This window comes from Rhinoderma darwinii, chromosome 2 (genome assembly GCF_050947455.1).
Source record: "Rhinoderma darwinii isolate aRhiDar2 chromosome 2, aRhiDar2.hap1, whole genome shotgun sequence".
Lineage (NCBI taxonomy): Eukaryota > Metazoa > Chordata > Amphibia > Anura > Rhinodermatidae > Rhinoderma > Rhinoderma darwinii.
This window is the reverse complement of record NC_134688.1, coordinates 76,688,924-76,715,411: the sequence shown is the minus strand read 5'-3', so window position 1 is coordinate 76,715,411 and position 26,488 is coordinate 76,688,924. Positions and strand designations below refer to the sequence as shown.

At 44.1% G+C, this 26,488-nt stretch overlaps 1 protein-coding gene across 1 annotated transcript in view; it reads right to left on the bottom strand.

Annotated features, from left to right (window-relative positions):
* Positions 1–19,453: 19,453 nt before the first annotated feature.
* Positions 19,454–26,488, bottom strand: part of KPNA3 (karyopherin subunit alpha 3) — a 51,442-nt gene continuing 44,407 nt past the window's right edge. The window contains exons 14-17 of the mRNA XM_075851783.1: positions 24,694–24,765; positions 22,886–23,048; positions 22,058–22,152; positions 19,454–19,963 (exon numbers count right to left, since the gene is read on the bottom strand). Of these exons, the coding sequence (XP_075707898.1) occupies positions 19,865–19,963; positions 22,058–22,152; positions 22,886–23,048; positions 24,694–24,765 (429 nt within the window). The 3' untranslated portion in view covers positions 19,454–19,864. The remainder of the gene's footprint in view (positions 19,964–22,057; positions 22,153–22,885; positions 23,049–24,693; positions 24,766–26,488) is intronic.

Genomic DNA, 26,488 nt, shown 5'->3' with positions numbered 1-26,488 from the left:
TTTTGAGAGTTTAATCGAACCCACAAATGTAATGCTCCAGATTCTCAACTAGCTCAAAGGAAGGTCAGTTTTATAGCTCCTCTAAACAGCAAAACTGTTTACAGCGGTGCTAACATAATTGCACAAGGGTTTTCAAGTGTTTTCTAATCATCCATTAGCCTTCTAACACAGTTAGCAAACACAACGTACCATTAGAACACTGGAGTGATGGTTGCTGGAAATGGGCCTCTATACACATATGTAGATATTGCATTAAAAACCAGACGTTTGCAGCTAGAATAGTCTTTGCCACTCTGCCCTGAAGGCCAGCATCCCGGAGTCGCCTCTTCACTGTAGACGTTGACACTGGCGTTTTGCGGGTACTATTTAATGAAGCTGCCAGTTGAGGACCTGTGAGGCGTCTATTTCTCAAACTAGAGACTCTAATGTACTTGTCTTGTTGCTCAGTTGTGCAGCGGGGCCTCCCACTTCTCTTTCTACTCTGGTTAGAGCAGGGGTCTCAAGCACGTGGCCCGCGGGCCGCATGCGGCCCCTGGGGCTGTCAGCTGCGGCCCGCGGGACACAGAGCCGCTAGTATCGGCTCTGCTCCGAGACTCTGGAATTCCCAGACATCGCTGTTTACATATGAACAGCGATGTCTGGGGCTTCCCCAGAGCCAGAGTCCCGGGCAGAGCGCTAGTACAGGCTCTGCTCCGGAACTCTGTGGAATTCCCTGACATCGCTGCCCATATATGGACAGTGTGTCAGGGTCTTCCCCAGAGCGGAGTCCCGGGGCAGAGCGCTGGTATCGGCTCTGCTCCGGGACTCTGCGGAATTCCATCACATCGCTGCCCATATATGGACAGTGTGTCAGGGTCTTCCCCAGAGCGGAGTCCCGGGCAGAGCACTAGTATCGGCTCTGCTCCGGAACTCTGTGGAATTCCCTGACATCGCTGCCCATATATGGACAGTGTGTCAGGGTCTTCCCCAGAGCGGAGTCCCGGGGCAGAGCGCTGGTATCGGCTCTGCTCCGGGACTCTGCGGAATTCCCTCACATCGCTGCCCATATATGGACAGTGTGTCAGGGTCTTCCCCAGAGCGGAGTCCCGGGCAGAGCACTAGTATCGGCTCTGCTCCGGGACTCTGTGGAATTCCCTGACATCGCTGCCCATATATGGACAGTGTCAGGGTCTTCCCCAGAGCGGAGTCCCGGGCAGAGAGCTATTATCGGCTCTGCTCCGGGATTCTGCGGAATTTCCTCACATCGCTGCCCATATATGGACAGTGTGTCAGGGTCTTCCCCGGAGCGGAGACCCGGGCAGAGCGCTAGTATCGGCTCTGCTCCAGGACTCTGTGGAATTCCCTGACATCGGTGTCCATACATCGACAATGATGTCAGGGGCTTCCCCAGAGCAGGAGTCCCAGTGATGTCAGGGGCACAGCTGGAGTCCCAGGAAGAGCCTACTAGCGCTCTGCCCGGGACTCCAGCTCTGGGGTTGCCCCTGACATCACTGTCCATATATGGACAGTGATGTCAGGAGCAGAGCTGGAATCCCAGGCAGAGTGGCAGAAGTGGCTCTGCTCCGGGACTCCAGCTCTGGGCAAGCCCCTGACATCACTGTGGTAGCATCTACAGAGGGCACTGTGGCAGCATCTACAGAGGGCACTGCGGCAGCATCTACAGAGGGCACTGCGGCAGCATCCACAGAGGGCACTGCGGCAGCATCCACAGAGGGCACTGCGGCAGCATCCACACAGGGCACTGCGGCAGCATCCACACAGGGCACTGTGGCAGTATGTACAAGACACTGTGGCAATATCTAGGGGTGTTGAAATAAGCACGTGGAGAAATATCTCAAATTTTAAACCTAGCGGTATTATTATAGTAATGTAGTATTATTATTATTATTATTATTATAGTAATATAGTGTTATAGTAGTTCAAATAACTAATTGATTAACAATAATTTTGTATTGTATCAAATTTGAAAGTAATGCGGCCCGCCAACTTCCCATTTTTTCTATATGCGGCCCACTTACCTGGCCGAGTTTGAGACCCCTGGGTTAGAGCCTGTTTGTGCTGTCCTCTGAAGGGAGTAGTACACACTGTTGTAGGAAATCTTCAGTTTCTTGGCAATTTCTCGCATGGAATAGCCTTCATTTCTAAGAACAAGAATAGACTGTCGAGTTTCACATGAAAGCTCTCTTTTTCTAGCCATTTGGAGAGTTTAATTGAACCCACAAATGTAATGCTCCAGATTCTCAAGTAGCTCAAAGGAAGGTCAGTTTTATAGCTCCTCTAAACAGCAAAACTGTTTACAGCGATGCTAACATAATTGCACAAGGGTTTTCAAGTGTTTTCTAATCATTCATTAGCCTTCTAACACAGTTAGCAAACAAAATGTACCATTAGAACACTGGAGTGATGGTTGCTGGAAATGGGCCTCTATACACCTATGTAGATATTGCATTAAAAACCAGACATTTGCAGCTAGAATAGTCATTTAGCACATTAACAATGTATAAAGTGTATTTCTGATTAATTTAATGTTATCTTCATTGAAAAAAACTGTGCTTTTCTTGTAAAAATAAGGAAATTTCTAAGTGACCCTAAACTTTTGAACGGTAATGTATGTATATAGTGTAATATATACGTATATATGTGTATGTATATGCCTCATGAGCCAGGGCTGTAGAAACACAGCTCTGGTCATGAATACAGTTGTAAACAAAGCAGGACAATTCGCATTGCCCTGCTTTGTTTGGAAACCATGGAGACAGAAGATAGTTTGATCTCCTGTCTCCATTTCAAATCTCCCGCACGCACGGACGGTCTCGCTCGCGATCTCGCAGGGATTACGCACGTGGGATTACGCACGGGTGCTCATGAGTCGGCTGGTGATACATTATCACCATGCCGACCTATGCTAGCCGGGGGCGAGCGACTCGTCCCCCTGCTGCGAGCATACCGGCAGGGTTAAATAGCCCTGTGTCGGTACGCTCAGCAGCAGAGTCTACACCACCACACCACCAAAGAGAGCTACCTACCGGCTCCACCACGGACCGGCTCAGCTCTCCTGTCCTGCCTGTCTCCTTCAACGACCTGCTCCTGCTACGGCTCCTGCCTCTGCTCCCCTGTTCCACCAACGAAAACGCTAAGTATCAGTGTAGCTACGGCTACACTTTAAACTCTCCCTCTCTCTTTCTGTCCCTGTTAACCCTTGCTGTCCCTGAAGTTAACCCTTCCTGTCCCTGAGTAACCCTTGGTGCCCCTGAGTCCCTGTTTACCCTTGCTGCCCTGAGTTTCCCTTTGCTGTCCCAGAGCAACACTTGGTGCCCCTGAGTCCTTGAAGTTAACCCTTGCTGTCTCTGAAGTTAACCCTTGCTGTATCCCTGGTTAACCCTTGAAACATTTAACCCTTCCCATTGTTAATCTTTTACCTGATTAACCCTTAGTGTACAGGGACAGTTATATTAGGAGGGAGTGGGACAGAGATAGTGAGCGTGTGAGAATTACAAGTAACTCATGTGTATTGTATTGTAACGTAACTTCTAAGTGTTTAAGTAAGTGGGTGGCGGTATAATTAGGATTGTGATGCTGTGTTTATACTGTACTGTGATTAGTTACTGTATTTTATATATGGGAGTGATTACTGTATGTTAATAAATACTATCTTTATTTACTATACGGTCTTATTCCCTTGCGTAGCAGCAAAGCAATTAGATCGACGTTCGTATAAGGAAAAGGTAGGGGAACTCGGCATAACACTAGTGACCCTGATTATAAAGGCGGTAGTAATAGTGAGTGACACAAGTGAGTGAACCCCACTATTACCCCACCCCCTTTTACAGCTTCCATACCTGATAAAGTTATCTGTCAAGACGTAGCACAACACCAAGATAGATGGTATTGCCCGAATTGTGAAACCTGTCATTCCCTAAATCTTCAGGTGTGTTCAGTATGTAACGCTGTACACACACCTATTGCTAGACACGTATACTGAGTACCCATCCAGAGGTGGATGGCATAACGAGGTGCCCTGAGTCAGGGGATCTGATCAGAAAGTAGTCTCGGATGAGTATTCTAATACATGGCTAAGCAAATTTATGTTCAAAAGAAGGAAATTTTCAAAAATATTTGTATATCTTTATATGTGTGAACCTAAAAGTGCTTAATATATACTGCTATGGACAGTTGTCACTTCTGCTCACAGATCTGCTGAAACAACAGCCTACAGGGGGGGATGGCTATTCTATTCTAAGTCTTCTGGTATGTGACTTTGTATTCAGCTGTTACAAAGGCAACGTGACAAATCGTGATGACATTTTATTTCTTATGGCTAAAGATATATACTAAAGAGGAGATGGGGATTCTGTATGATACCATATGTAGAATGTTTATGTGCAAGTTGAGTGTACCGCCTACTCTCATTTTCCTATAAAAAAAAAGATGGATCTGCCCAGGGCCGGCCCTAGTATAGATGGCACCCTGTGTGAAATGATCTTTCAGCGCCCCACCCCATCATTAAAAAAAAAATGGCCCAAAAAAAAATTATAATGCCCCTTTAGTGCACCCATACTGTTAAGGATCTGCCAGGCACAGCTTCTGTATCCACGCCCATAGGTAATCAGTCTGCACCTGCTTCTATGTCTGTGAGACTGACTCCATCTTCTGCCACTCAAAACCGCACCACCGATTCCCAGACAGTCTCCCACACTGGCCTTAAGCTGTGTAACTTCTGCGATCTGATGAGAGCAGGCACATTCAGCTTAGAATGGCCATTGACAGTCTCACAGACATAGAAGCAGGTGCAGACTGATTACCTATGGGCGTGGATACAGAAGCTGTGCCTGGCAGATCCTTAACACATACATTATTATAATAATATTTAATAATATATTACAACCCCTTCAAGGACACAGTATATTGTCCTCTAATTGTGCCCACAGTATTATGCCATCTGTAGTACCCCTACACAGTATAATGTCCGTATAGTGCCCCCCTGTAGATTTTGCCATACAGCCTTCCTGTAGACAGTGCCATAATCCCCCACCTCCTTTTTGTAGATCGTGCCATAGAGCCCCCCACCTCCCCTTGTAGACATTGCCATACAGTCCCCCACCTCCCCCTTGTAGACAGTGCCATACAGTCCCCCACCTCCCCCTTGTAGATCGTGCCTTACAGTCCCCGCACCTCTCCCTTGTAGACAGTACCCCCAAACAAAAACAAAAATTGTACTCACCTAGGCCCCGTTCCCACGACTTACTGAGCTGCTCCATGACGGGACCCTGTAGCCTAGTACAGAGTTTCCCAACCTTTTCGGACTCGAGGCAGCACTGGAAAAACAAAATTTCCTCAGGGCCCCCCTACCAAAAATTGTTTTGAGAAAGACAGAAAACAGCTAAGAACAAGCACTCCACTCGTAGAGTATGTTCACACAGCGTTTTTTGTAAGGCAAAAAAAATCTGCCTCAAAATTCCTTCAGCAACTGACAGCGTTGTGTGACCTTTTTTTTGTGGTTTTTTCTTAAGCTGTTGAAGCGAATGCAAAAGACGCAGGAAAAAATTCTCCAAACGAGCACCAAAGGTATTTTATGCCTCCTATTAATTTCAATTGGAGGTCAGAGGTGGAAACCACTTGAAGACCATCTGCACCCCACTCACAGTAAAATGACCATCAGCCCACCACTCACAGTAAAATGACCATCAGCCCCCCACTCACAGATTCCCCCTGTAGGTAGCGCCACACAGGCCCTTGTAGGTAGCGCCACACAGGCCCTTGTAGGTAGCGCCACACAGCCCCTTGTAGGTAGCGCCACACAGCCCCTTTTGGGTAGCACCACACAGCCCCCTTGTAGGTAGCGCCACACAGCCCCCTTGTGGGTAGCGCCACACAGCCACCTGTATGTAGCACCACACAGCCCCTTGTAGGTAGCGCCAGACTGCCCTCTTGTAGGTAGCGCCAGACTGCCCCCTTGTAGGTAGCGCCACACAGCCCCCTTGTAGGTAGCGCCACACAGCCCCCTTGTAGATTGCGCCACACAGCCCCCTCGTAGAGTGCGCCACACAGCCCCCTGTAGGGAGTGCCGCACAGCCCCCTGTAGGGAGTGCCGCACAGCCCCCTGTAGGGAGTGCCGCACAGCCCCCTGTAGGGAGTGCCGCACAGCCCCCTGTAGGGAGTGCCGCAAAGACCCCTGGTAGGGAGTGCCACACAGTCCACAGCCCCCTGGTAGGGACTGCCACACAGCCCCCTGGTTGGTAGCACCCCATAGCCCCCTGGTTGGTAGCGCCCCATAGCGCCCTGGTTGGTAGCGCCCCACCACCCCCTGGTTGGTAGCGCCCCACAGCTCCCTGGTTGGTAGTGCCCCACAGCCCCCTGGTTGGCAGTGACCCAAAGCCCCCTGGTTGGTAGTGCCCCAAAGCCCCCTGGTTGGTAGTGCCCCAAAGCCCCCTGGTTAGTAGTGCCCCAAAGCCCCCTGGTTGGTAGTGCCACACAGCCCACAGCCCCCTGGTAGCTAGTGCCACACAGCCCACTGCCCCCTGGTTGGTAGTGCCACACAGCCCACTGGTTGGTAGAGCCACACAGCCCACAGCCCCCTGGTAGGTAGTGCAACACAGCCCCCTGGTTGGTAGTGCCACACAGACAACAGCTCCCTGGATGGTAGTGCCACACAGCCCCCTGGTTGGTAGTGCCCCACAGCCCACAGCACCCTGGTAGGTAGTGCCACACTGCCCACAGCCCCCTTGTAGGTAGTGCAAGGACTAAGAAATTACCCTGATAGCTGGCGGTCAATAGACATTCAAAAAAGGACAACTGTGCAGGAGCACACAAAATGCCCAGCTTTCCCAGCACAGTTGTCCTTTGTAGGTAGTGCCACACAGCCCACAGCCCCCCTGTAGATAGCAACCCCCCCTTCCAGTATACATAGCGCCACTGTAGCTCCCTGAAGGAGCGGAATCCCTGTGTGTATTACATGTTCACCTATTCATTTGCAGACTAAATGAGAAGCCACACGTAGCAACCCTCTCTAAAAAGCTGATTGCTGGACGTTAGAGAAGCCGGACTTAGTGACAATATGTTCTATTTATTAGATGAAAGCTTGGATCAATTATTGACAAGAAAGGATCCAGAGGTCAAGAAATATGAAGCAGACTTGGACTTTGTAGAGCTATAGTGAAACACCTAGAGAAGACCTTCAAATGTAATCATGTCTGTAAGAACAAAGATCAGCATTGTTCAGGAGATGGGATTTTTGTATAGTCCTATGGAAGTGAACGTTGTCCCGAAGTCTCCAGCAGGAATAGTATAAATGGTGAACTGTCGGGGTCAGACTTCAGGTTCTAATGGTTGATGTCAGTGACTGTCGATATTCTGTTATGCTTCTTATCCAATAATCCTCTTCACCTAAGTACATTCAGCGCATAGTACTCAAACCGAATGCGCTACATTTACAGAGAAAAACAATGGTAGGTACAAAAGCTAAAAGACATTTCAGAGCAAGGATGTTTTTTCTTTTCTAAATCAAGCCATCAAAGTTGTTAAAATAAAACAAACACATAAAAATGAACTTGTCGGGGGCGTTGTCTGGCTATAGCGCTGCACAGACGTGCTTTGTGAGAGATCCTGATCCCCAGCGGGCCCTGAGCCTATAAAACAGCTTCTGATAGCGTTGAATCCTGCTCTCATGCGGAGGAAAAGCAAGCTACGACCCCAGACACCTGCTAGAGTTCCTGTCGGTCACACACGTAGCGGCATTACCCGGTATTTCGCCGAAGTTTCTCAGCCTGCCATTCGCAAAACACAGAGTCCAACATGGCAACTAACCGCGCCTCATCACATGCACCATTATTGAGGGAGCCTCGCTCTCCTATGTGGACTCCAGAGTTTCCGCCAGCATTACTGCGTGAGGTCCTCTCACCTTTGGCTTCCAAGCCTTCGGTCCTTGGCTTCGAACTCTCATCCTAAGGGCGGATTTACACGAACGCGATATACGTCCGTGCCGTCCGTGTTTTTCACACGTGTCGCACGGACCTATGCAAGTCTATGGGGCAGTGCAGACTGTTCGTGATTTTTGCGCAGCGTGAGGTGAGGTCATATATATTTCTGCGTTTTTCGCGCATCACGCACCCATTGAAGTCAATGGGTGCGTGAAAATCACGCGCACCACATGGAAGCACTTCCGTGGGACGCGCGTTATTCGCGCAACAGCAGTCAAAAGTATGTTTGGAAACAGAAAAGGACCACATGCTTTTCTGTTTACAAACACCCAAACAGAGTGTCATAATGATGACACACGGAGCTGTTAAGTGCCTTTTGCGCAAGCAAAACGCCGCATTTTTTGTGTGCGCAAAAACGAACACGCTCGTGTAAATGGAAGGTTACATCACCCACCTGGAGGTGTGTAAGATGGAAATACGCGTGCTCCGAGATGATTTCTTGCACCTCCGTGCAAAAGTACAAGCTCTAGACACTACCACCCAAGAACTAAATTTGCACCAGACGCCCCAACAGACTCTGCTGGACCAACATTCGCATAAAATAGGACCAGAAGGAACAATATTCGGGTATGGGGCCTACCTGAAGCCACAGGTACTGAGGACTTAGTCCCCACTTTACAGGGTGTATTTAATTCCCTCATTGGCAAACCTCTGGAGAGTCCATTAGAAATTTACCGTGCTTATCGCACTTTGGTGCCCAAGTGTCAGGATCCTGAAAGGCCTATATAAGTCGTCTGCCGGAAATACTTTTTTCAAATTAAAGAAGAAATAATGCGCAAGGCGCGCAACAGAGAGACACTGGACTTTGGTAGAGTCAAGCTCCAACACCTAACCGATCTGTCCAGAGCGACGCTAGCTAAAAGAAGGGCATTAAAGCCATTACTCTAGATTCTCAAAGAGAGGAGGATCTCTTACTCTTGGGGATTCCCCTTCCAGTTACAGCTGAGGAGAGGTTCTCTGCTTACCGTATTAAGAATCCCCACAGACATGGAGGACTTTACCACCGCCTTGGACCTGCCTATGACTGCAATCCAAGATTGGCCCTCACTACCCCCATTACCTCAAAGATCAACCTGATGCGGACGGAATTTTGCAGCTCCCACAGCCGCTAGACGTCAGCGGTTGCAGCACCCTCAGCATCCTAACTCAGCGGAACCATAAACGAACTACCATAGGGTCGTTACCCTACACCACTAACCTTTTTCCACTGTAAAATCATTTGGACTGGTCTGTCGCCGTTCGAAGTTCCCCGCAGAAGCCTTTAATGTGTGCTGTCTACTGGCTATTTTCAGCTCTACAATGTGGTATTTATGGTCTAAAGACTTGATAGACAAGCTTTGTTTGATTACACTCTGAACTGCATCTTTTAAGGCGATTTCCTACTATGTTACACGCTAGATTGTTTAATATGTTTGACCCACGTATATACTTATGTGCCTCTATGTCCTCCCCCCCACCCCACATAGCTATCTTCATTTGACCTCAAATGCAGGGGTTACATTGTACAAGTAATGGCTTACTCTTAGACTCTATGCGCATCTCTTTGCTGCCTGTTGGGCTCTGGATCTCGCTCATAGCCCGCTAGGCGGGCGACACGTGTGCCTGGAGTCTGAGTTCTAGAAGATACATGCGTTTACTGTTTGCCCACCCATAGATCTTTTATATATCCAGTTATTGCTTGATAAGTCGTGGTGCCTGACTCTGTCTGTAGAGCAGTCACTTACCATACCTAGGGTTTGAGAAGTCCTAGTCTCGAGTATGCTTTCTACCCTACCCTATTTTATGCTGGATTGTTTGATCTCTTAACTTACTTATATGTGTATCTGGATATTTTCCTTGTCCCTGTTCCTCTTTCCCCGTCCTGCCCTTCCCTTTTTTCCCCTTTCCCTCTCCTTTCCACTACTTCTTACTCCACCTCCCCCTCTCTCCACCTTTACCATACAACTATTCTTATTTGACTTTCACTAAGGAGGTTGCATTATGTGATTTCTCTTTGCTGCGAAGACCCCTTGCGTATCTGTTTACTGTTTATTAGTTTCTTATCGGACTCATATCCTATGGGGCAGTTGATACATGGATCTGGGGTCTGAGATTGTCTGTGTATCACTTGTGGTGTTGGCGGTGATGAGGGAGACATGATACCCTAGAAAATTGGGTCCCATGGCTCTTTGCTAGATGGATATACAACATATCATCCTGGTGGGTGGAGGGAGGACGTATTCAACTTTTAGCTTGGACTTCCTAGTTGGGGAGTCCCGATACCCAGCCGAGAGTCCCATAGTAGATGTCCCACTCCATCGTCTTGTTGGTAGATTTAATGGACTTTTGCGTCTTGCAGTGTGTCTCCCTCGTGCCCCCCCTCCAGGTCCACTCTCTTATGCTGTTCTCGTTTTGATTCGGTTAGAGGGACTACAATATGCGCTGTATGTTTAACCTAAAGACACGCTGTACAACTTGCTTTGTCTACATGATGTCTAACCCTCTCCCATATCGTTCTATATATGAATGTGTGGTCCTTAACGACTTATCCATCTCATCGGACAAGTTATAACTTTCCTCCAGGCAAGGTTTCTTTTCCTTCATATACTTACCTCCGTTGCTATATTCGCAGGATTGAATATCTTGGCTCGGGGTTTGACTGGTACAGAACTTACCGTAGATCAGTCAAACTCACAGTTAGGGTGTGTTCTATTGAACTAGATAATAATTAACTTCTTCACCATGCATTTAGCTGTCAGGGTCTTAGCATGTTTCTTGGACGTTGTCTCTTGTTTATTTGATTTTCTAGTCTTTTCTTCCTCCTTTTTTTTTTCCCCTCTCTCCCTCCCCTCCATTCCACCTTGTTCCCTCATCATGACGTCCCTTCAATGTTGCTCATTAAATATTAGGGGGTTCAATACACCTGAAAAGCAGCACAAGTTCTCCATCATATGCATAAACAGAGTTCACATTGTTATTACAGGAAACTCACTTTAAATCAGGACATATCCCCTCTATGTCCCACAAACACTACACAAGGTGGTACCATAGTACCAACCCTGAAGCTAGATCAAGAGGGGTCAGCATCGCAATCCACAAATCCTTGCCGGCCTCTGTAGTTGTGACTCATATTGACCCTCACGGGCGTTTTATCTTTGTAACACTACGCATTTCGGACAGACTATTCACTGTGGCAAATTTTAATCTCCCCAATCAGAGCCAGCTACGGGTCAGAAAATCATATCTCATATCTACGGTCTTTGAGGGGTTTTGCTGAGGGCTCCGTCATTGCTGCGGGGGACTTAAATGTCACTTTAAACTGTGCAGAGGACTCCTCCTCAGGCAGATAACCCTTCTCTCCCTCTCAAATAGCAGAGCTTAAATCCACACTCTTTAATCTCCACTTAGTGGATGTTTGGCGTATTTTAAACGCTAGGGTGAAAGATTATACCCATTACTCCTCAGTTCACAATGTATATAGCCGTATTGACTTTTTTCTTCTTAGTCATCAACTTCTATCCTGGTTTCCCACCTCCAGAATAGGCCCAATGATATGGTCTGACCATGCTCCAGTGTTCCTGCCCTGACACCATCCCACGTGAATGGAGCTGGATACTGAATCCTAACCTTTTGAAGGACTCTGTGGGTCGGTCTGCGGTAGTGGGAGCTATTTCAGAGTTTCTTTCCAATCACACTCAAGACACCACGTCCCTACCCGTTCAATGGGAAACAGTGAAAAGCGTGTTACGAGGAGTTTTTATTCAGCAAGGCTCCCGCCTTAAAAAAAAAAGATCGTTTGCTATCACCAACCTCCTTTCTCAAATTCATACTCTTGAAATATCTCACAAAACAGAACCATGACCGCCACACCTCAGCAGATCTTTGAGTAGCCAGAACTGACCTTCGTAAACCGTTGGACCAAGCTCATGAACGAATCAGGGAACATAGTTCCATAGTTACAACGAATCAGGGAACGTGCCTGAAGATTTTTTTTGCGTTCGCTAACAAGAGCGGTAGTGCCCTAGATAACTTTGTTCACCCTCGCAATCTGAATAATTTCGTTCCAGCTATTTAACCACGGCCGGGCCCCCCAAGCATAGATCGGAGGAGATTGTAGAAGCTTTCAAGGAATATTATAGGTCCCTTTATGACCGGAGAGGCCCACTTGTAGACATGGCACAGACTGACTTTAAGCATCGGGTCGACGAATATGAATTCATACTCCCTCTGAAGAGAATATAGCATCCATAGAGGAACCATTTACGGAATCTGAGTTAACAGAAGCTATCGGGTCCTCTCCTGGAGGCAAAAGCCCTGGACCCGATGGGTTTTACGCCCGTTTCTATAAGTGCTACTCTCCTCACCTCTCCGTTTATGACCCGGGTTTTTAACGCAGTGTCAGAATCTCCCCTTTCACTCCCCAGACTATGTCGGCGACTGTGACGGTTAGGGTATGTTCACACGGCTTAGCAAAATAAGTCTGAAAATACGGCGCGGTTTTCAAGTGAAAACAGCTCTTGATTTTCAGACGTTTTTGTAGCAACTCGCGTTTTTCGCTGCGTATTTTACGGCCGTTTTTGGAGCTGTATTTCAATGGAGTCAATGAAAAACCGCTCCAAAAACGTCCCAAGAAATTACCCGCACTTCTTTTTACGCGCCGTATTTTGAAAGCGACGCGTAAAATTATGCCTCGTGGGAACAGAACACCATAAATCCCATTGCAAGCAGTGGGCAGATGTTTGGAAGCGTAATGGTGCAGTTTTTTCAGGCGTAAACGGCCCAAATTACGTCTGAAAACACATCATGTGAACATACCCTAATACCCACACCAGGAAAGAACCTGACTCTATGCCTAAGGCCTTATTTACACGAGCATATTTTACGTCCGTAATACGCACGTGAAAATCACGCGAGTCGCACGGACCTATGTAAGTCAAAGGAGCCGTTCAGACATTCCATGTTTTTCATGCAGCGTCTGCTGCGTAAAACTCACATGTCCTATACTTGAGCGTTTTTCACGCATCACGCACCGCACACAGACGCACTTCTGTGTGTTGCACGTGATTTGCGCTACAGTTGTTGACGAAATTAAGAAAATAATAAAACTACTTCCCTCATTTGTTGCTAAACATTAAAACCACGTGTCATAACGAGGCCATACGCGCAAAAAAACATGCAGCCACCCACCAAACACCGATGCCACATGGAACTGCAACGCACGCAAAACCCTGCGTCTTTTGCGCGGGGAAAACGCACACATTCGTGTGAATCTCGCCTTAATTATCGCTCTATATCACTTATCAATATCGACATCAAATTGTTCTCCCAAGATGATGGCTAATAGATTGGCCCCTCTGATGCCTGATTTGATCAATGCGGATCAAGTTGGATTTGTTCAAAGGCAAGAAGCACGGGACAACACAAACAAGACAATATTGTTGATATAACACATGCGTAGCTATTGCGTCCCAGGGGCTTGGTTTCGGTCGATGCCAAGAAAGTGCTTGATCGAGTCCATTGGACGTTTCTACGTTCCGCATTGACCCAATTGGGAATGGTCTCTACTATGCTAAACCGTATCATCTCACTTTATAGCTGCCCTAACGCAAGGGTGCGTGTCAATGGTTTGCTATCCTCCTTATCCATAAGGAATGGTACATGGCAGGGTTGCCCCCTCTATTATAGGTTATCGCTAGACGATTTATTGCTATAGGTTTCTAATCCTATGATTACTTTCCCGACCTTGCTTAGGGAATTTGATTTTTTTGGACAAGTCAGTAACTTTAAAGTTATTCTAAAACAGAGGCGCTCAACATTTCCCTTCCTCTAACCCAAGTTACACATCTAAGGCAGACGTTCTCACATATTTAGGAGCCCATATTTCAAGACACCTACCCGATCTGTATAACTTGAATGATCTCACTCTACTGTAGCGTAAGCTTCAGGATTTAAAAACACTATGACCGTCCACAGCTGTCTTGGTTTGGTTGCATCAACGCAGTAAAAATGGATATTCTCCCAAGGTTCTTATACCTTTTCCAAACCATCCCAATCTTAGTCCCTGGTTCTTTTTGCAAAAGCTTGCAAGGGGCGATTCATATGGGGTACTATCCGGCCACCACTCAATCGATCGGTTCTCACTAGGGCTAAAGATACGGGCGTGGGGGCAGGTCTTCCTGACTTTGCCCTGTACCATAGGGCTGTTGTTCTCCTTCGTGTAGTCGACTGGTTCCACAACAGGTGTTGTAAGCAGTGGGTGACCCTTCAGTGATCTCTTGCTCCTTTAGATCATTACTATGGGTGACACCAGGGGACCGTCCTCCCTTGACAGATTTCCCTTTCTTGACTCAGCAGATCACGCTTTGGGATAGAATGGTTAAATCAGGCCTGTCACATCGCCCAGGGGTCATGACACCACTCTGACGATCTGATTTTCCCCCCGGCGTTGCATAGGGAGAACTTCCTGGGATGGAGAGCCATAGATAACAGACTGGTTCAGGTGATGTCAGAGTCCTCACGGCTTCCTTCTCTGGTCAAACTACTAGCTGGTTTGAATACACATCTTCGCACCTCACTTCACACTTGATGGCCAGAAGGGTTACCTCATTTTAGTGCTACTCCTTTAGAGAAGCGCCTCTTGCAATCCCCTGCTCCAACACGGGTCTTTTCCATCCTCTATCGCATTCTCCTGGAAGGCCTACCTGACCCGCCGCTGGCTTATGTGCGTTCCTGGGAGAGGGAATAAGGTGAATGTTTGTCCGAGGCGGAACAGTCGAAAATCTTTCTTCTGACTCATAAGATGCCCACGACATGTCACGCCCAGGAGAATTTTTAAATCATGACCAGATCGTATCGCTGCCCAGAGATCCTCCATAAAGCCTACCCTATAGTATCTAATCTATGTGGCGATGCGAGTCAGAGGTCTGCAATATGCTTCATATTTGGTGGAGTTGCCCTGTACTCCAGCCATTTTGGCAGACCATTTTACATATACCAGCAGGTTACTAATATAGATGTTACACCTACTCCTAAGTTGGCATTGCTCTCGTTGATTTCGGGCCCTCTCGCCATGATAAAGGAGGGTCTGCTTTGTCACTTTTTGACTGCAACCAGATCTGTCATTCCAAGATATTGGAAATCTCCTACCTGTCCACCTTTGAGTGAATGGATCTTTGAGATGGATAATTTAGAACGAATGGAGTGTTTGACCGCAGAAAGCACTGATCCGACCCTACTTGTTTGACTCCCATGGTCCGATTTCAAGAAGCGCCTTGAATTTGCACAACTACTGCAATAGTCAGTGTTGCAATACATTGTACTGTCGCTGTTGTTAAAGATACGGTATAGGACACGTCGCAAGTACTCACCCGCCCCTATTTCCCTCATGCCCGACTCACTTTCCTCCTTCCCCTTTTTTTTTTTCTCTTCGTAGTCTTGTCTTTTCCTTCTGTTTCTTTTTTATATACGTTTGTTTTTTGCGATTAGAACTATGGTGCTGTAGTGTTGACTGCTAAATGCACTAATTGGCTACATCACACTCATAAGGATTCTTTGTGGTTCACAGACGACTTTGAGGTTCAGTCTCTTGATTTCTCTATTCACATTATACTAGATGTTTCCGAAGTAGTTTCATTTACTGTATTTCTTAAGATTGGAAATAGGACAGAGATGCAATCAGAATATCTGCCAATGCCTGTTTATTTTATCACGCTTTGTGATACTCCACACGGCTGTTGGAGATGCTTTATAATAAAGTCAAAACAAAAAGTATAACCAGCAGATTACAAACAATAAAAATTAGATGGTTAAAAAAATAAAATAACTGAATACTTGTCCATCTATACAGCAGAAACCGCAACAGCAGCATTTTTATTGCACATCTGTGCGGCTTTGGCCATGAAGATCTTGAAGGTGTTTAACATGTTTCACGCACAAAAAATGTGAATTGCAAAACCGCATGCGGTTTCAGGCCACACATTGGCCAAATATCAGCTGCTACTAGTCATGTACTAATGAAGGTGACATCTAGTCAGTTCTCAGGAGTAGCTTCAGGTGACATTCATGCTCCAACTAAGATTCAAGAATTAGGAGATGGTGATTGAAAATGGTGAAGCAGTGAACGGATGGTATTTATGTTTTAATTCTTCAATATTCATATCCTGAAAGGGTGTATTCAATGTAAAAGTATCAGATAAATGGAGATGAACTTTTAAGCGGATAGAGATGATAAAAAGATACAAAAAAACTGCACCAGCGCTCCGTTCTCATGAAGCACTTTGGGGGACTTTCAGTTCCCCGGCTCTCCTCATCGCTGTGGGTCCCAGTAGTCAGACCCCCAACAATCACACATGCATCCCCTATCCTGTGGTCATGGGATACATGTGTTTTGTGGGAAAACCCCTATAATGAACAATGTTTGTCTTTTCCAGGAACAAACCGGCTTCATTCATTATTTAAAACGAAAGATACAAGAAAACAAAACTAGAAATAAAAACCACACACAAGGGCATAGTATATAGTATTTGATAGCAGCTTTTTATTGGTTACAAAACCTAAGCCCATATACAAAATTAGGAACACATTTTGATGCCTCTTTTGAAAGAACATTTTAGTCTAAACAGTTAAAAAAAAAAAAAAAGAAAAAAAAAAGAAAGAATATGCTTTTTCCAAACACTGTTCTGAAAACAAAAAGTGCAGTAATATTCTTTGTTTCTGTCACTATCACATTATGCAATCCCTATCAAAACTTAATAAGGTCACAAATAAAGCTACCCAGCTTGCTAGGGCTTTACAAAGGGAACTTGTCATTGGCTCTATGATGGCTGCCATTTTTAAGAAGAACGCTTAGCCCACTGGTTCTCGAAGACCTGGTCACATACACAGAGTCACGTGGCTCTCTGTGTGGTCACCAATCACTAGAGAACGGACCTCAGATGGCAATTCTAATTTAAAGCATTTATTTACACACTGATTTCTTTATTCCTCTCCGTTGGAGGCCTATAAAGTGTTTCCGCAAATACAAAGAAGTTACTTCTGGAAACCCTAGGAAAAACCAATGCGGCCAATTGCAGCTTATATTTATATATATATATATGTACATGTATATTTATGTAATGTAACATTTGTACAGGTTAAAAAGGAAAAGTGTTAAACCATGGAATAAAAATGTTTAACAAAACAGGTTGGAGTTTTTTTGTCATTTTTTTTTGAATATTGTGACCATATCAAGTTCTGCTATAAATCGGTCTACCTTAAGTAAAACACCACACGTTAGACTACTTTTGTGTGAATGGGATGCAGCTATGATATGAAGCCAGCTCTAAATCTCTCAGGATGATAGATGGGAAGGAGGAAGAAAAAAAGGCACAATGAACTTCAACTCATTTTTTCTTTTTTATGTGCACAAGAGTTGAAAAAGTTTTGAGCCACCTTAAAGAGAAATTGAACCTAAAATTTATAAAACGTATAAATAACCAGAGGCCAGACTGCTATATTAAAACAGATTCTTTTAGCAAGTAAAAATCTTGCAGTTTAAACATACGCTTGTATCAATCTCGCGATACAAGACAAACCCCACCCCCTCTCTTTAAAGTGGCTCCACCTTGGCAGATATATATATATATATATATATATTATTGTAATGAACGCACACCTGCTGTGTTGTCATAGATTGAACAATTTAAAGGAAAGCGGCTCCACAAATTTTAGATGGCAACTCTTTTCATTATCACAGTAAACACAACCCAAGTCTGCTAACTTAAGAAGAAAAAAAAATAATTAAATTTAACTATCCCTTCACATCAGGAAACAAGATATGCAATAAACTGCACCCTTATTTACTGGTTACAAAATGTTCCTAATTCCGGATTGTAGCTCCCACTGCAAAAAAACTAAATCCTTTTACATATATGAATATCTGAAACAAAATAGAACACCATATTGTTGTATGTCCAGATTCGGAAAAATACCATTGGCATGAACCTGGTTAAACAAATTAAATAATTCGAACTTGCCTGCTAAAGTGGGTTATTAAAAGAAGACTGTACAGAAGGAAGGGCGAGGGAGGGAAAAATGCCAGTACCCCACAGAAACCTAGAACGGTACTGCCTAGTGGGCAGAGATGCAATACTGCCTCTTTCGCCAGGCATATAACGCAACCCTAGTTTTACCAACATATTGTATTATGATGAACAGTTAAGACAACTGTTCTATGGGTAAAAAGTGTCCATACACATGAAGATTGGCGAGAGGATCACTTGGCTGGGGAAAACGTTTGATCACAAACAATTCCTATTGGCATGAGACTAGATGGTCAGATGTGCCAAACAGCTGGACTGTACAGTACGCCACACAGTCCCTATGGCTCTGTACTGTGGAGCCAGTCCCTACGTATGCCGCTGTATGTTGTTTCTGTATGGCAGCCTATTGTTAAGTACCTCCATAATATGGCATCCAATGGAACATGGCTCCATTTTTTTTCTCTGAAAGGTGAATTACACAGAAAAATAAATAAAAATATGTTTGTATGAAAACAAGAGGCATAAAGAAGTGCAGTATGGCCCTATAGTTTGCATGAAGCCGTAATATGGCTGCGTGCACGAGGCCTTAATCTCTTGATTTACCTGCACATGACCATCTTATCGGATGTAGAAAAGGAAGCCTCATCCATTGCAAAATTGTATCCTCTACTAAATGAAGGGGGGGAGGGGGCGATAGAGTGTGACATTTCCTTGTCTACACCATTTCCTATAGAACCCATGTCCCTGAATAGGTCATCCAAATATTTTTTATTTTTTTTTAAGGAGAATTCAAAAAATTTAATTTGAACAGCTGTTGAACTAGAACTCCAAATTCAAGAAAATAACAGCCAACTCCTTTCTAGATATTCAGTTTTTCAACCGCATTCTGAAAAGCACTGGATACAACGTAGAAATAGATTTGAGAATTTACAGTAAACGTGAAAAGCCCAATAAAAAAAAAAAACCCCAACCACCTATACATAACATACCATGTCTACTAAAGTTGAAAGCAAGGTTTCTTTTCCCAACCCACAATTTAGATCTGTTACCGCAATTTTAATTTTAGGGACGCTTGCTTTCAGCTTTTTATCAAGTTTGACATGTTCTATAGCTCGGGGGGGGGGGGGGGGGGGAACTCCATGCACAGCATTTGGTTACTTGAATTCAGCAGGAAACAGGTCGAAGTGGTCGGACAGGGCTTGATGTTAAGTAAAACACAAAGCGATTCGCTTTTCGGTCAGTTCCATTTTTCCAATCTTGACTTGGGAAATACCAAGCAAGAGACATATTTCTAGTTTTCTCCAATAGAATTTTTTTTTTTTTTACCAACAATTCACCCAAGTTAACTTTTATTCAGGTTTATGAATGAAATCTTTTGGCTTGCATGTTTTGTATCCATTAAATTTATAGTTCCTCAAAATATGAAAAATGTCTATGAAGGAAGATGAAGGCTCGGAGTAGACTAACTCTCGCAGAGTCTTCCACAATGTATGCAATATAGCAAAGTTTTGATGTACAGTGCACCAGATTCAAGAAAAGCTACTTTTTTTTTCCACAGGAAGCGGATATGCCATCACTATGAAATGATCTTAACAACAAAAATAAAAAAAGGCTGAATGTTGTGGCAGTCAGCACACAGTGCCAAATGGAGAAGGTAAAAAATACAGCTGGGTCTGTTAGAATTTCAAAGAAAACCGAGCTCATGCATATGCAATTACAGTCCGTGTGAGTGACATTTGGCAACTGCAAGAGAAAGATACATGGTTCGCTTTAGAAGCATCAAAATGAAGAGGCGTTTGTGTGTTGAAGCTTTAGGGGTTTGTCTTCCATTGGTGGATGTCCGGTGGCGCTAGAAGTTGAGGGATAGAGAAAAGCTGCACTGCAACACACTTAGAAGTTAAATTCTTTTGCCTGAAGGTTAGATGACGGCTCAAAGTTGTAGGTACCTCCCTGGGTGGCTTCAGGAATGAGGCTTTGATCTTCATCAATCTGCTCAGAAAACAAAATAAATTCAATTAAAACCTATAAAAAGGGTTGATAGTCTTATTATGGAGACATACGAAAAGCAGATGGAGGAGGAAAGTTTACTGTTCGGTAGAGCACTTACCAATTACATTGTTAAAGGGCTTTTCTCATGATGGAAACCCATTCTTTAAGACGATCTGTCAGCACTCCGGATAGGTCTATTTGATTAATTACCGCTATTCCCTATGAAATAAAGACTTTGAAGCATTTTTGTCATAGAACTGTGTTGTGCCATTCCTCTGTTAATCCTCCTACAAATTTATGAAGATATTGACAACAGGGCGGTACAATCGGAGACTGAATACTGATTGGATAATGTCAGACTGTAGGGACACGCCTCTGACAACTGGGTGTTGCCATTCCCATTTTCAATTTATTCATAAATTCCTAGGAGGAATAACAAAAACGACAACGGAGAGTTCTAAGAAAAGATGTCCCAGAATCGTTATTTGATGGGGAATACAATAATTTACCAATACAGACATGTCGGGAGAGCTGGCAGGACCTCTTCAAACAGATTTTTATGGATTATCACTGGGGGAGCCGCGTCTGGCTATACATTTCCCTGCATACCGGATCTGCTTTTATAGATCAGTTCTCCCCTCCGGCTCATGGGGTTGGGGCCCTTTCCGAGCAAGGAGCCCACTCTATGACCTCTATATGCACTAATAGGGCATACAGACCGGGTTTTTTTTCATGCCTCCTAACAAATGAACACAATTTATTCCCTTCCACTAATTCTCATATCTGCTCCTTATTCCCTTCCACTATTTCCGGTATCTGCTCCTTAGGCCAAGCTCCCACATAGCGTAAACGCTGCGGAATGTTCCGGAAACGAATCCTGTGCGGAGATTCTGCAGCATTTACAGGAGCAGCAAAGTGGATGAGATTTAGAAAATCTCATGCCCACGCAGCGGGAAAAAAAACCTGCAGCGTAAAAGTTAATAAATTGACCTGAGGTGCGGAATTTAAATCTGCCGCATGTCAATTTATGCTGCGTTTTCATTGATTTTCTATTGTGAGTTTTCCCCATTGAATTCAGTGGGGATGCAAAAAAACGTAACAAAGCCAAATGTTGCGATTTTTGCATCGGAATCGCTGTGATTCTGCCCAAAAAGTCACAACTCGGGGGACAAAAAATATAAAATCACTTACCCAGCACTCTCCTTGTTGCAGGCCGGCCTCCTGGGATGACGTTGCATCCCAGGTGGCTGCTGCAGCCAATCACAGGCTGCAGCGTCACATGGCCTGCATCATCATCTTAGGAGGCCGGACTACGTGCAGAAGACTGGGAGGGAGTAAGTATGAACTTTTTTTTTTTTTCCCGAGCGCTGCCTTCCGCAACGAAAACGCTGTATGAAAACCCGCACCACAACGTGTGCGGTTTTTGGTAGGGAAGGTGCTGCGGGGGTTCCAGGTTTGATACGCTGCACATTTTTTACGCACCGTATCCGACCCCTGGGAACCCGGCCTTATAGGTTGTAGGCTTGTATGGGCAGAGCTCCCTCTTGATGTATTACGTTTTCAGCGTGTTTACTAGCAATCTCATACTATAAATTGAATGGTGGATTGCTTGTGTGTGTTATAATTTTCTGTAAACGTTCTTCAATGTACAGAAGATGATGGTTCTATATAAATAACAATACTGGGGGGAAACCTCCATAAAGATGATAAAGAAAAAAATTGGTTGATTAATTGCAACAAAGGCTAGGTTTACACCGGAAAACGGATGACAGATTTCAATCAGTCTGCACAGGTCGTCATCACCAAGTGACATAAAAGAACTGATGAAGACAAGCGCTTAGGATCCTTCACCATACTGTAGCAGCTTTAAATAATCCAAAATGGGTATTGTACAGCAGCAACATCCAAAAGTGCTATGACCCAGCCTTAAAGTGACCATTGCATCAGCTGTGTTCAGAGAAAGGCTGTGGGGGCACTTGAACAAGATGGTCTAAACTACATCATAGTTGAGATCCCACAGTGTCAATTTTATGTTTAGGTGGGGGAAAATTCTTTAGGAAGAGGTTAAAATACAAGATCATGAAAGAGACTTACATCATCACCAGAGAAATACTGATCTATAATTTCAAATGCTAATTTGTAAATTTCTTCATTCTCATGCTGCTGCAGCGCTTCTATTTTCTCCAGGCCTGGAAGACAACAAAGCCATTAGTAAGCAAGTATGAGATTATAAAAAACATTGTGAAAACGTAAAATGATTCATCTGTATCCCCTAATGAGCAACATGGCTAGCCACGCAATAAAGAACATAAAAAGCTGATTAGTAAGTAGCACACGTATATACGTATGTTACATATAGAGAGATCTTCAGAATCTGCCTTTGTGGGTGTGACTAGACTATGCAAAAGGCCAACGTTAAGGAGGATCTCCACCAATTTTTTTCCGAAAGCCATAACCTATTTTTCTATTGAATTAGCTGTATGAGGGCTTCATTTGTTTTTTTTAATGGCAGCAATTTGGGGTACATAAAATGTATTAAATAACGTTATTTTTTTTATTAAATTGGAGGGGGGGGGGGGTGAAAAAAATGCAATTCCACTACTGTTTTTTGGAATTTGTTTTTACGGTGACTATGCTGTTTCATTGATGTGCTAAAGAGAACCGATCAGCTTTCCTGACATGTCTATTTTAGTCAATACTTGGGTTGCAGACTTTCTCCATGCAGAGGTGTAACTTGAAGCTCTGGGGCCTCAAAACCTGTACCAGCCATTTATAGTACTAGCGTTCACCTATGTGGGTATTCAAACAATTAATACCCATCTGGCACTGGGCCCTGGTGTAAGGGCAACCTCTGCATCACCTACATGTCCCGGTGCTCAGGATGTTCAGATTTACTACAATATTCACAAATGAGTTTCTTACCTCCGCACTCTTCAATGATCTCAGCAATTGTGCTCGCTTCTTCTCCTGCCATTATAAGAATATTTTTCAAGCCGTCCAAGACCACCTGGACAACTTGCGAGTCTTTCACGGCCAGTAAGTTGCAAAACGGTGGGATGACATTCTGCTGCACCAGGTACTCCACCTGTACAGAACAAGTACAAAGTGACATTTACACAGAACACAGCCCATCCAAAGGCCAAACAGTATCACAGCCCTTCTAGGGGCCTCGTTTATTACGCAATGTAATCTACTGGAGATATGAGCAATATAAAAGCGTCATTTTAGCTTAAACGCGCACATGTCCATATCTGGTCAACTACAGATAAATATTAGGGAATTTCACAACGCAGATCCCCAATGTAACCTCAAAACCAGAGAAACATCAGTCAATTTACTGGATTAAGTGGATTCTCATCTATTAAATGTTATTTAACCCCTTAAGGACACAACCATTTATATAAAGAAAAAAAGAAAAAAAAAACATTTTCCACTGCCAAGAGCCATAAATTTTTTATTTTTCTGTCAATCGCGTGGTGCGGGATTATTTTTATGCGGGAGGAGTTGTAGTTTCTGGGCTAAAAATACTGCGATTCCTCCATTGCTTTAGTTTTTACAGCTTTCACTGTGGACTAAAAACGACAACTTAACTTTATTCTGTGACTCAAAAAGATTACGGTGAAACCAAATTTCGTTTTTTTTAAAAATATTTTACTACTTTAATCCAAAAAAAAAAAAAAAAAAAGTTGTGTTTCACCGCCATAACTTTATTTTCCCGTGGTATGAGCGGTGTGGGGGCTTATTTTTTGCAGGACGAGCTGCAGTTTTTATTGAAACTATTTGGTAAATACAACTTTTTGATCACTTATTACATTTTTTTTTGAGAGCCAAGTTGACCAAAAAACAGCGGTTTTGGAGGTTTACATTTTTTACGGCTTTCAACGTGTGGGTTAAATAATTGTATATTGTAGCAGTTCGGACTTTTACGGACGCAGCTATACCAATTCTGTTTACTTTTTTACATTACTTTAAAAAGGTCCCCCCCCCCCCCACTAATAACACTTTATTTTAATTTTTTATTTTACACATTTTATTAGTCTCTAGGGGACTTGAACCAGCGATCGTCAGATGGCTGGTACAATACACTGCAATACTAATGTATTGCAGTATATTGTCATTTTTACAGGCTTCTATTAAAGGGGACCAAAAATTGCATTGCAATAATATATTTATGAGAAACTAAGTAACTTAATAAACGTTAATTAAAAATTCTGTACTAAATGGTGCAGTACAAACCTCATGAATTATTCAGGAAGTGCTGGAGCTTTTCTAAAAGTGATGACGCTCCGACACGGCACCACGTGACTAAGCTCTTGCTTCATATGCTGTTCGTGAACATGACCGCAAGGGGCTGTCACATTGCCTATTGCTTGAGTCCTGAGCAGAGCCTCAGCTAGCGCTTTGCTCAGGACTCCAACACTGATCATATTTCATCAATTCAGGAGCTTGCGATTGCTGAATTCCCTGAGCACAGCACTAGCTGATGCTCTGCCTGGGGACTCCACAACTTCTGCCCACGTCATGGTCACTGTCCATATATGGACAATGATGTCGGCAGCAGTACTGGAGCTCCCCAAGCAGTGCATCAGCTGATGCTGTGCTCCGGGACTCAAGTACTTTTGCCATATATGGACAATGACGTCGGCAGTGTAGTACTGCTATTTCAGCTATATCCAGAAAATAAAAAAAATGCCCTATGGCCTCATCCAAATGATAAAACCTAGACATACCTGGTCCTTCCGGCCACTTATTGTTAGGTTGCTGATCGCCCATGCTGCTTCTTTTTGAGTTCCGAAGTCTCCCTGCAGCACAGACAAAAAGTTATATGAAAAGTCCAAGCAGTCTCACATTTCTATAAAAGAATATTGCAGAGCTTTATCCAAGAGAAATATACAACAACCCAGTAAGCAACATAACTACAGCAGAATAAAACAAGTCATTTCCTAAAGTCCAGCCCCAATTTGGATCAACACATTTCACAAGCAATTCCTGACACCAATTCCAGAAGGATTCTGTTAGCTACTGAACATTTTGGCAATAAGTATTTTATGGAATTGCTGAACATACTCTTCGGTTATAAGATAATTGTAAGTGGCGGATGACATGAAGGCAAAATAGTGCAAACACTGCTTTTAACTGGGGCTTAAACCCTTCACTCCACAGCCATTTTTTTATTTTCATTTTCGCTTTTTCCTCCCGACCTACCGTCAATCTAGCCGGAATCAATCGAAAAAAAACGAAACCAAAATTCAGCGCCATTAATCGACGACATCTTGCGAATCTCGTTATTAATCAATTATTTTTTCTCGGTTTAATCTACATCTTCCGGACTGTAAGCTCCCTGCTCTACCATTTGGAAGCGACGCAGTGACGTCATCGTGCCGGTCTGTGCCGTGCCGCCGAGACCAGAAGGATCTCCTCCACTTGTTGTTGGAACGGGGTTAGGTGAGTATGTCTGTCTATTTTTAATCAGGCACTATTGGGGATGTGGGGGCAGTTATGTGGGCCATTATAATGTGTGGAGGGCAGGTCTGGGGGGGCAACATACTCTGTGGAGGGCAGCTACGGGGAATTATACTGTGTGGAGGGCAGCTTTAAAGGACATTATACTGTGTGGAGGCATCATACTGCGGGGGGCAGCTATGGGGGCACTATGATGTGTAGGAGCAGCTACGGGGAATTGTACAGTGTGGGGAGCACTATGGGGGGCAGAGTCAGGGGGTATATTATATACAGTAGTATACAGCACAGCAGGCACAGGGAATAAATATTAATTTAATGGCGAAGCATGCAAATAGGGGGTGTGGCATGCAAGAGGGGTGTGACCTAAATTGTTCATTAATCGTAATCAACGTTACATGTTCAATTAATCGTGATCTCTATCATAATCGCCTTCCCTACATACGAGGGTTTGTTTTTTGCAGGACGAGTTGTCGTTTTTATGGCACCATTTACTGTACCATATAAAGTACTGTGAAACTGCAACAAAAACGGACTCCTCTATTGTTTTTTGGGTTTTGTTTTTACAGCGTTCAACGTGCGGTAAACATTTTAAACTTAATTCTACAGGTCAATACAATTACGGTGATAAATTTATTTTTGTGTTTTACTACTTTTACAAGAGAAAAACTAATTGTTAAAAATAACATTTATTTTGGGTCGCCATATTCTGAGTCCCATAACTTTATTTTTTCATCGATGGAGCGGTGTGAGGGCTTGTTTTTTGCAGAACGAGCTGTAGTTGTTATTGGTACAATTTTGAGGTACATGCGAGTTTTTATTCCATTTTTGGTGGGAGACTAGGTGACCAAAAATTTGCGATTCTAGCGTTTTTTTTAATTACAGCGTTCATTGTGTTGGTTAAATGTTATATTGTAATAGTTTGGACATTAAAGGACGCAGTGATAAGTTTATTTTTATTTACTTTTTTTTATTTATTAGTCCCCCTAAGGTACGTAAACCAGCAATTGTTGGATCACTTGCACAATATACTGCAATACTAATGTATAGCAGTATGTTGTTTTT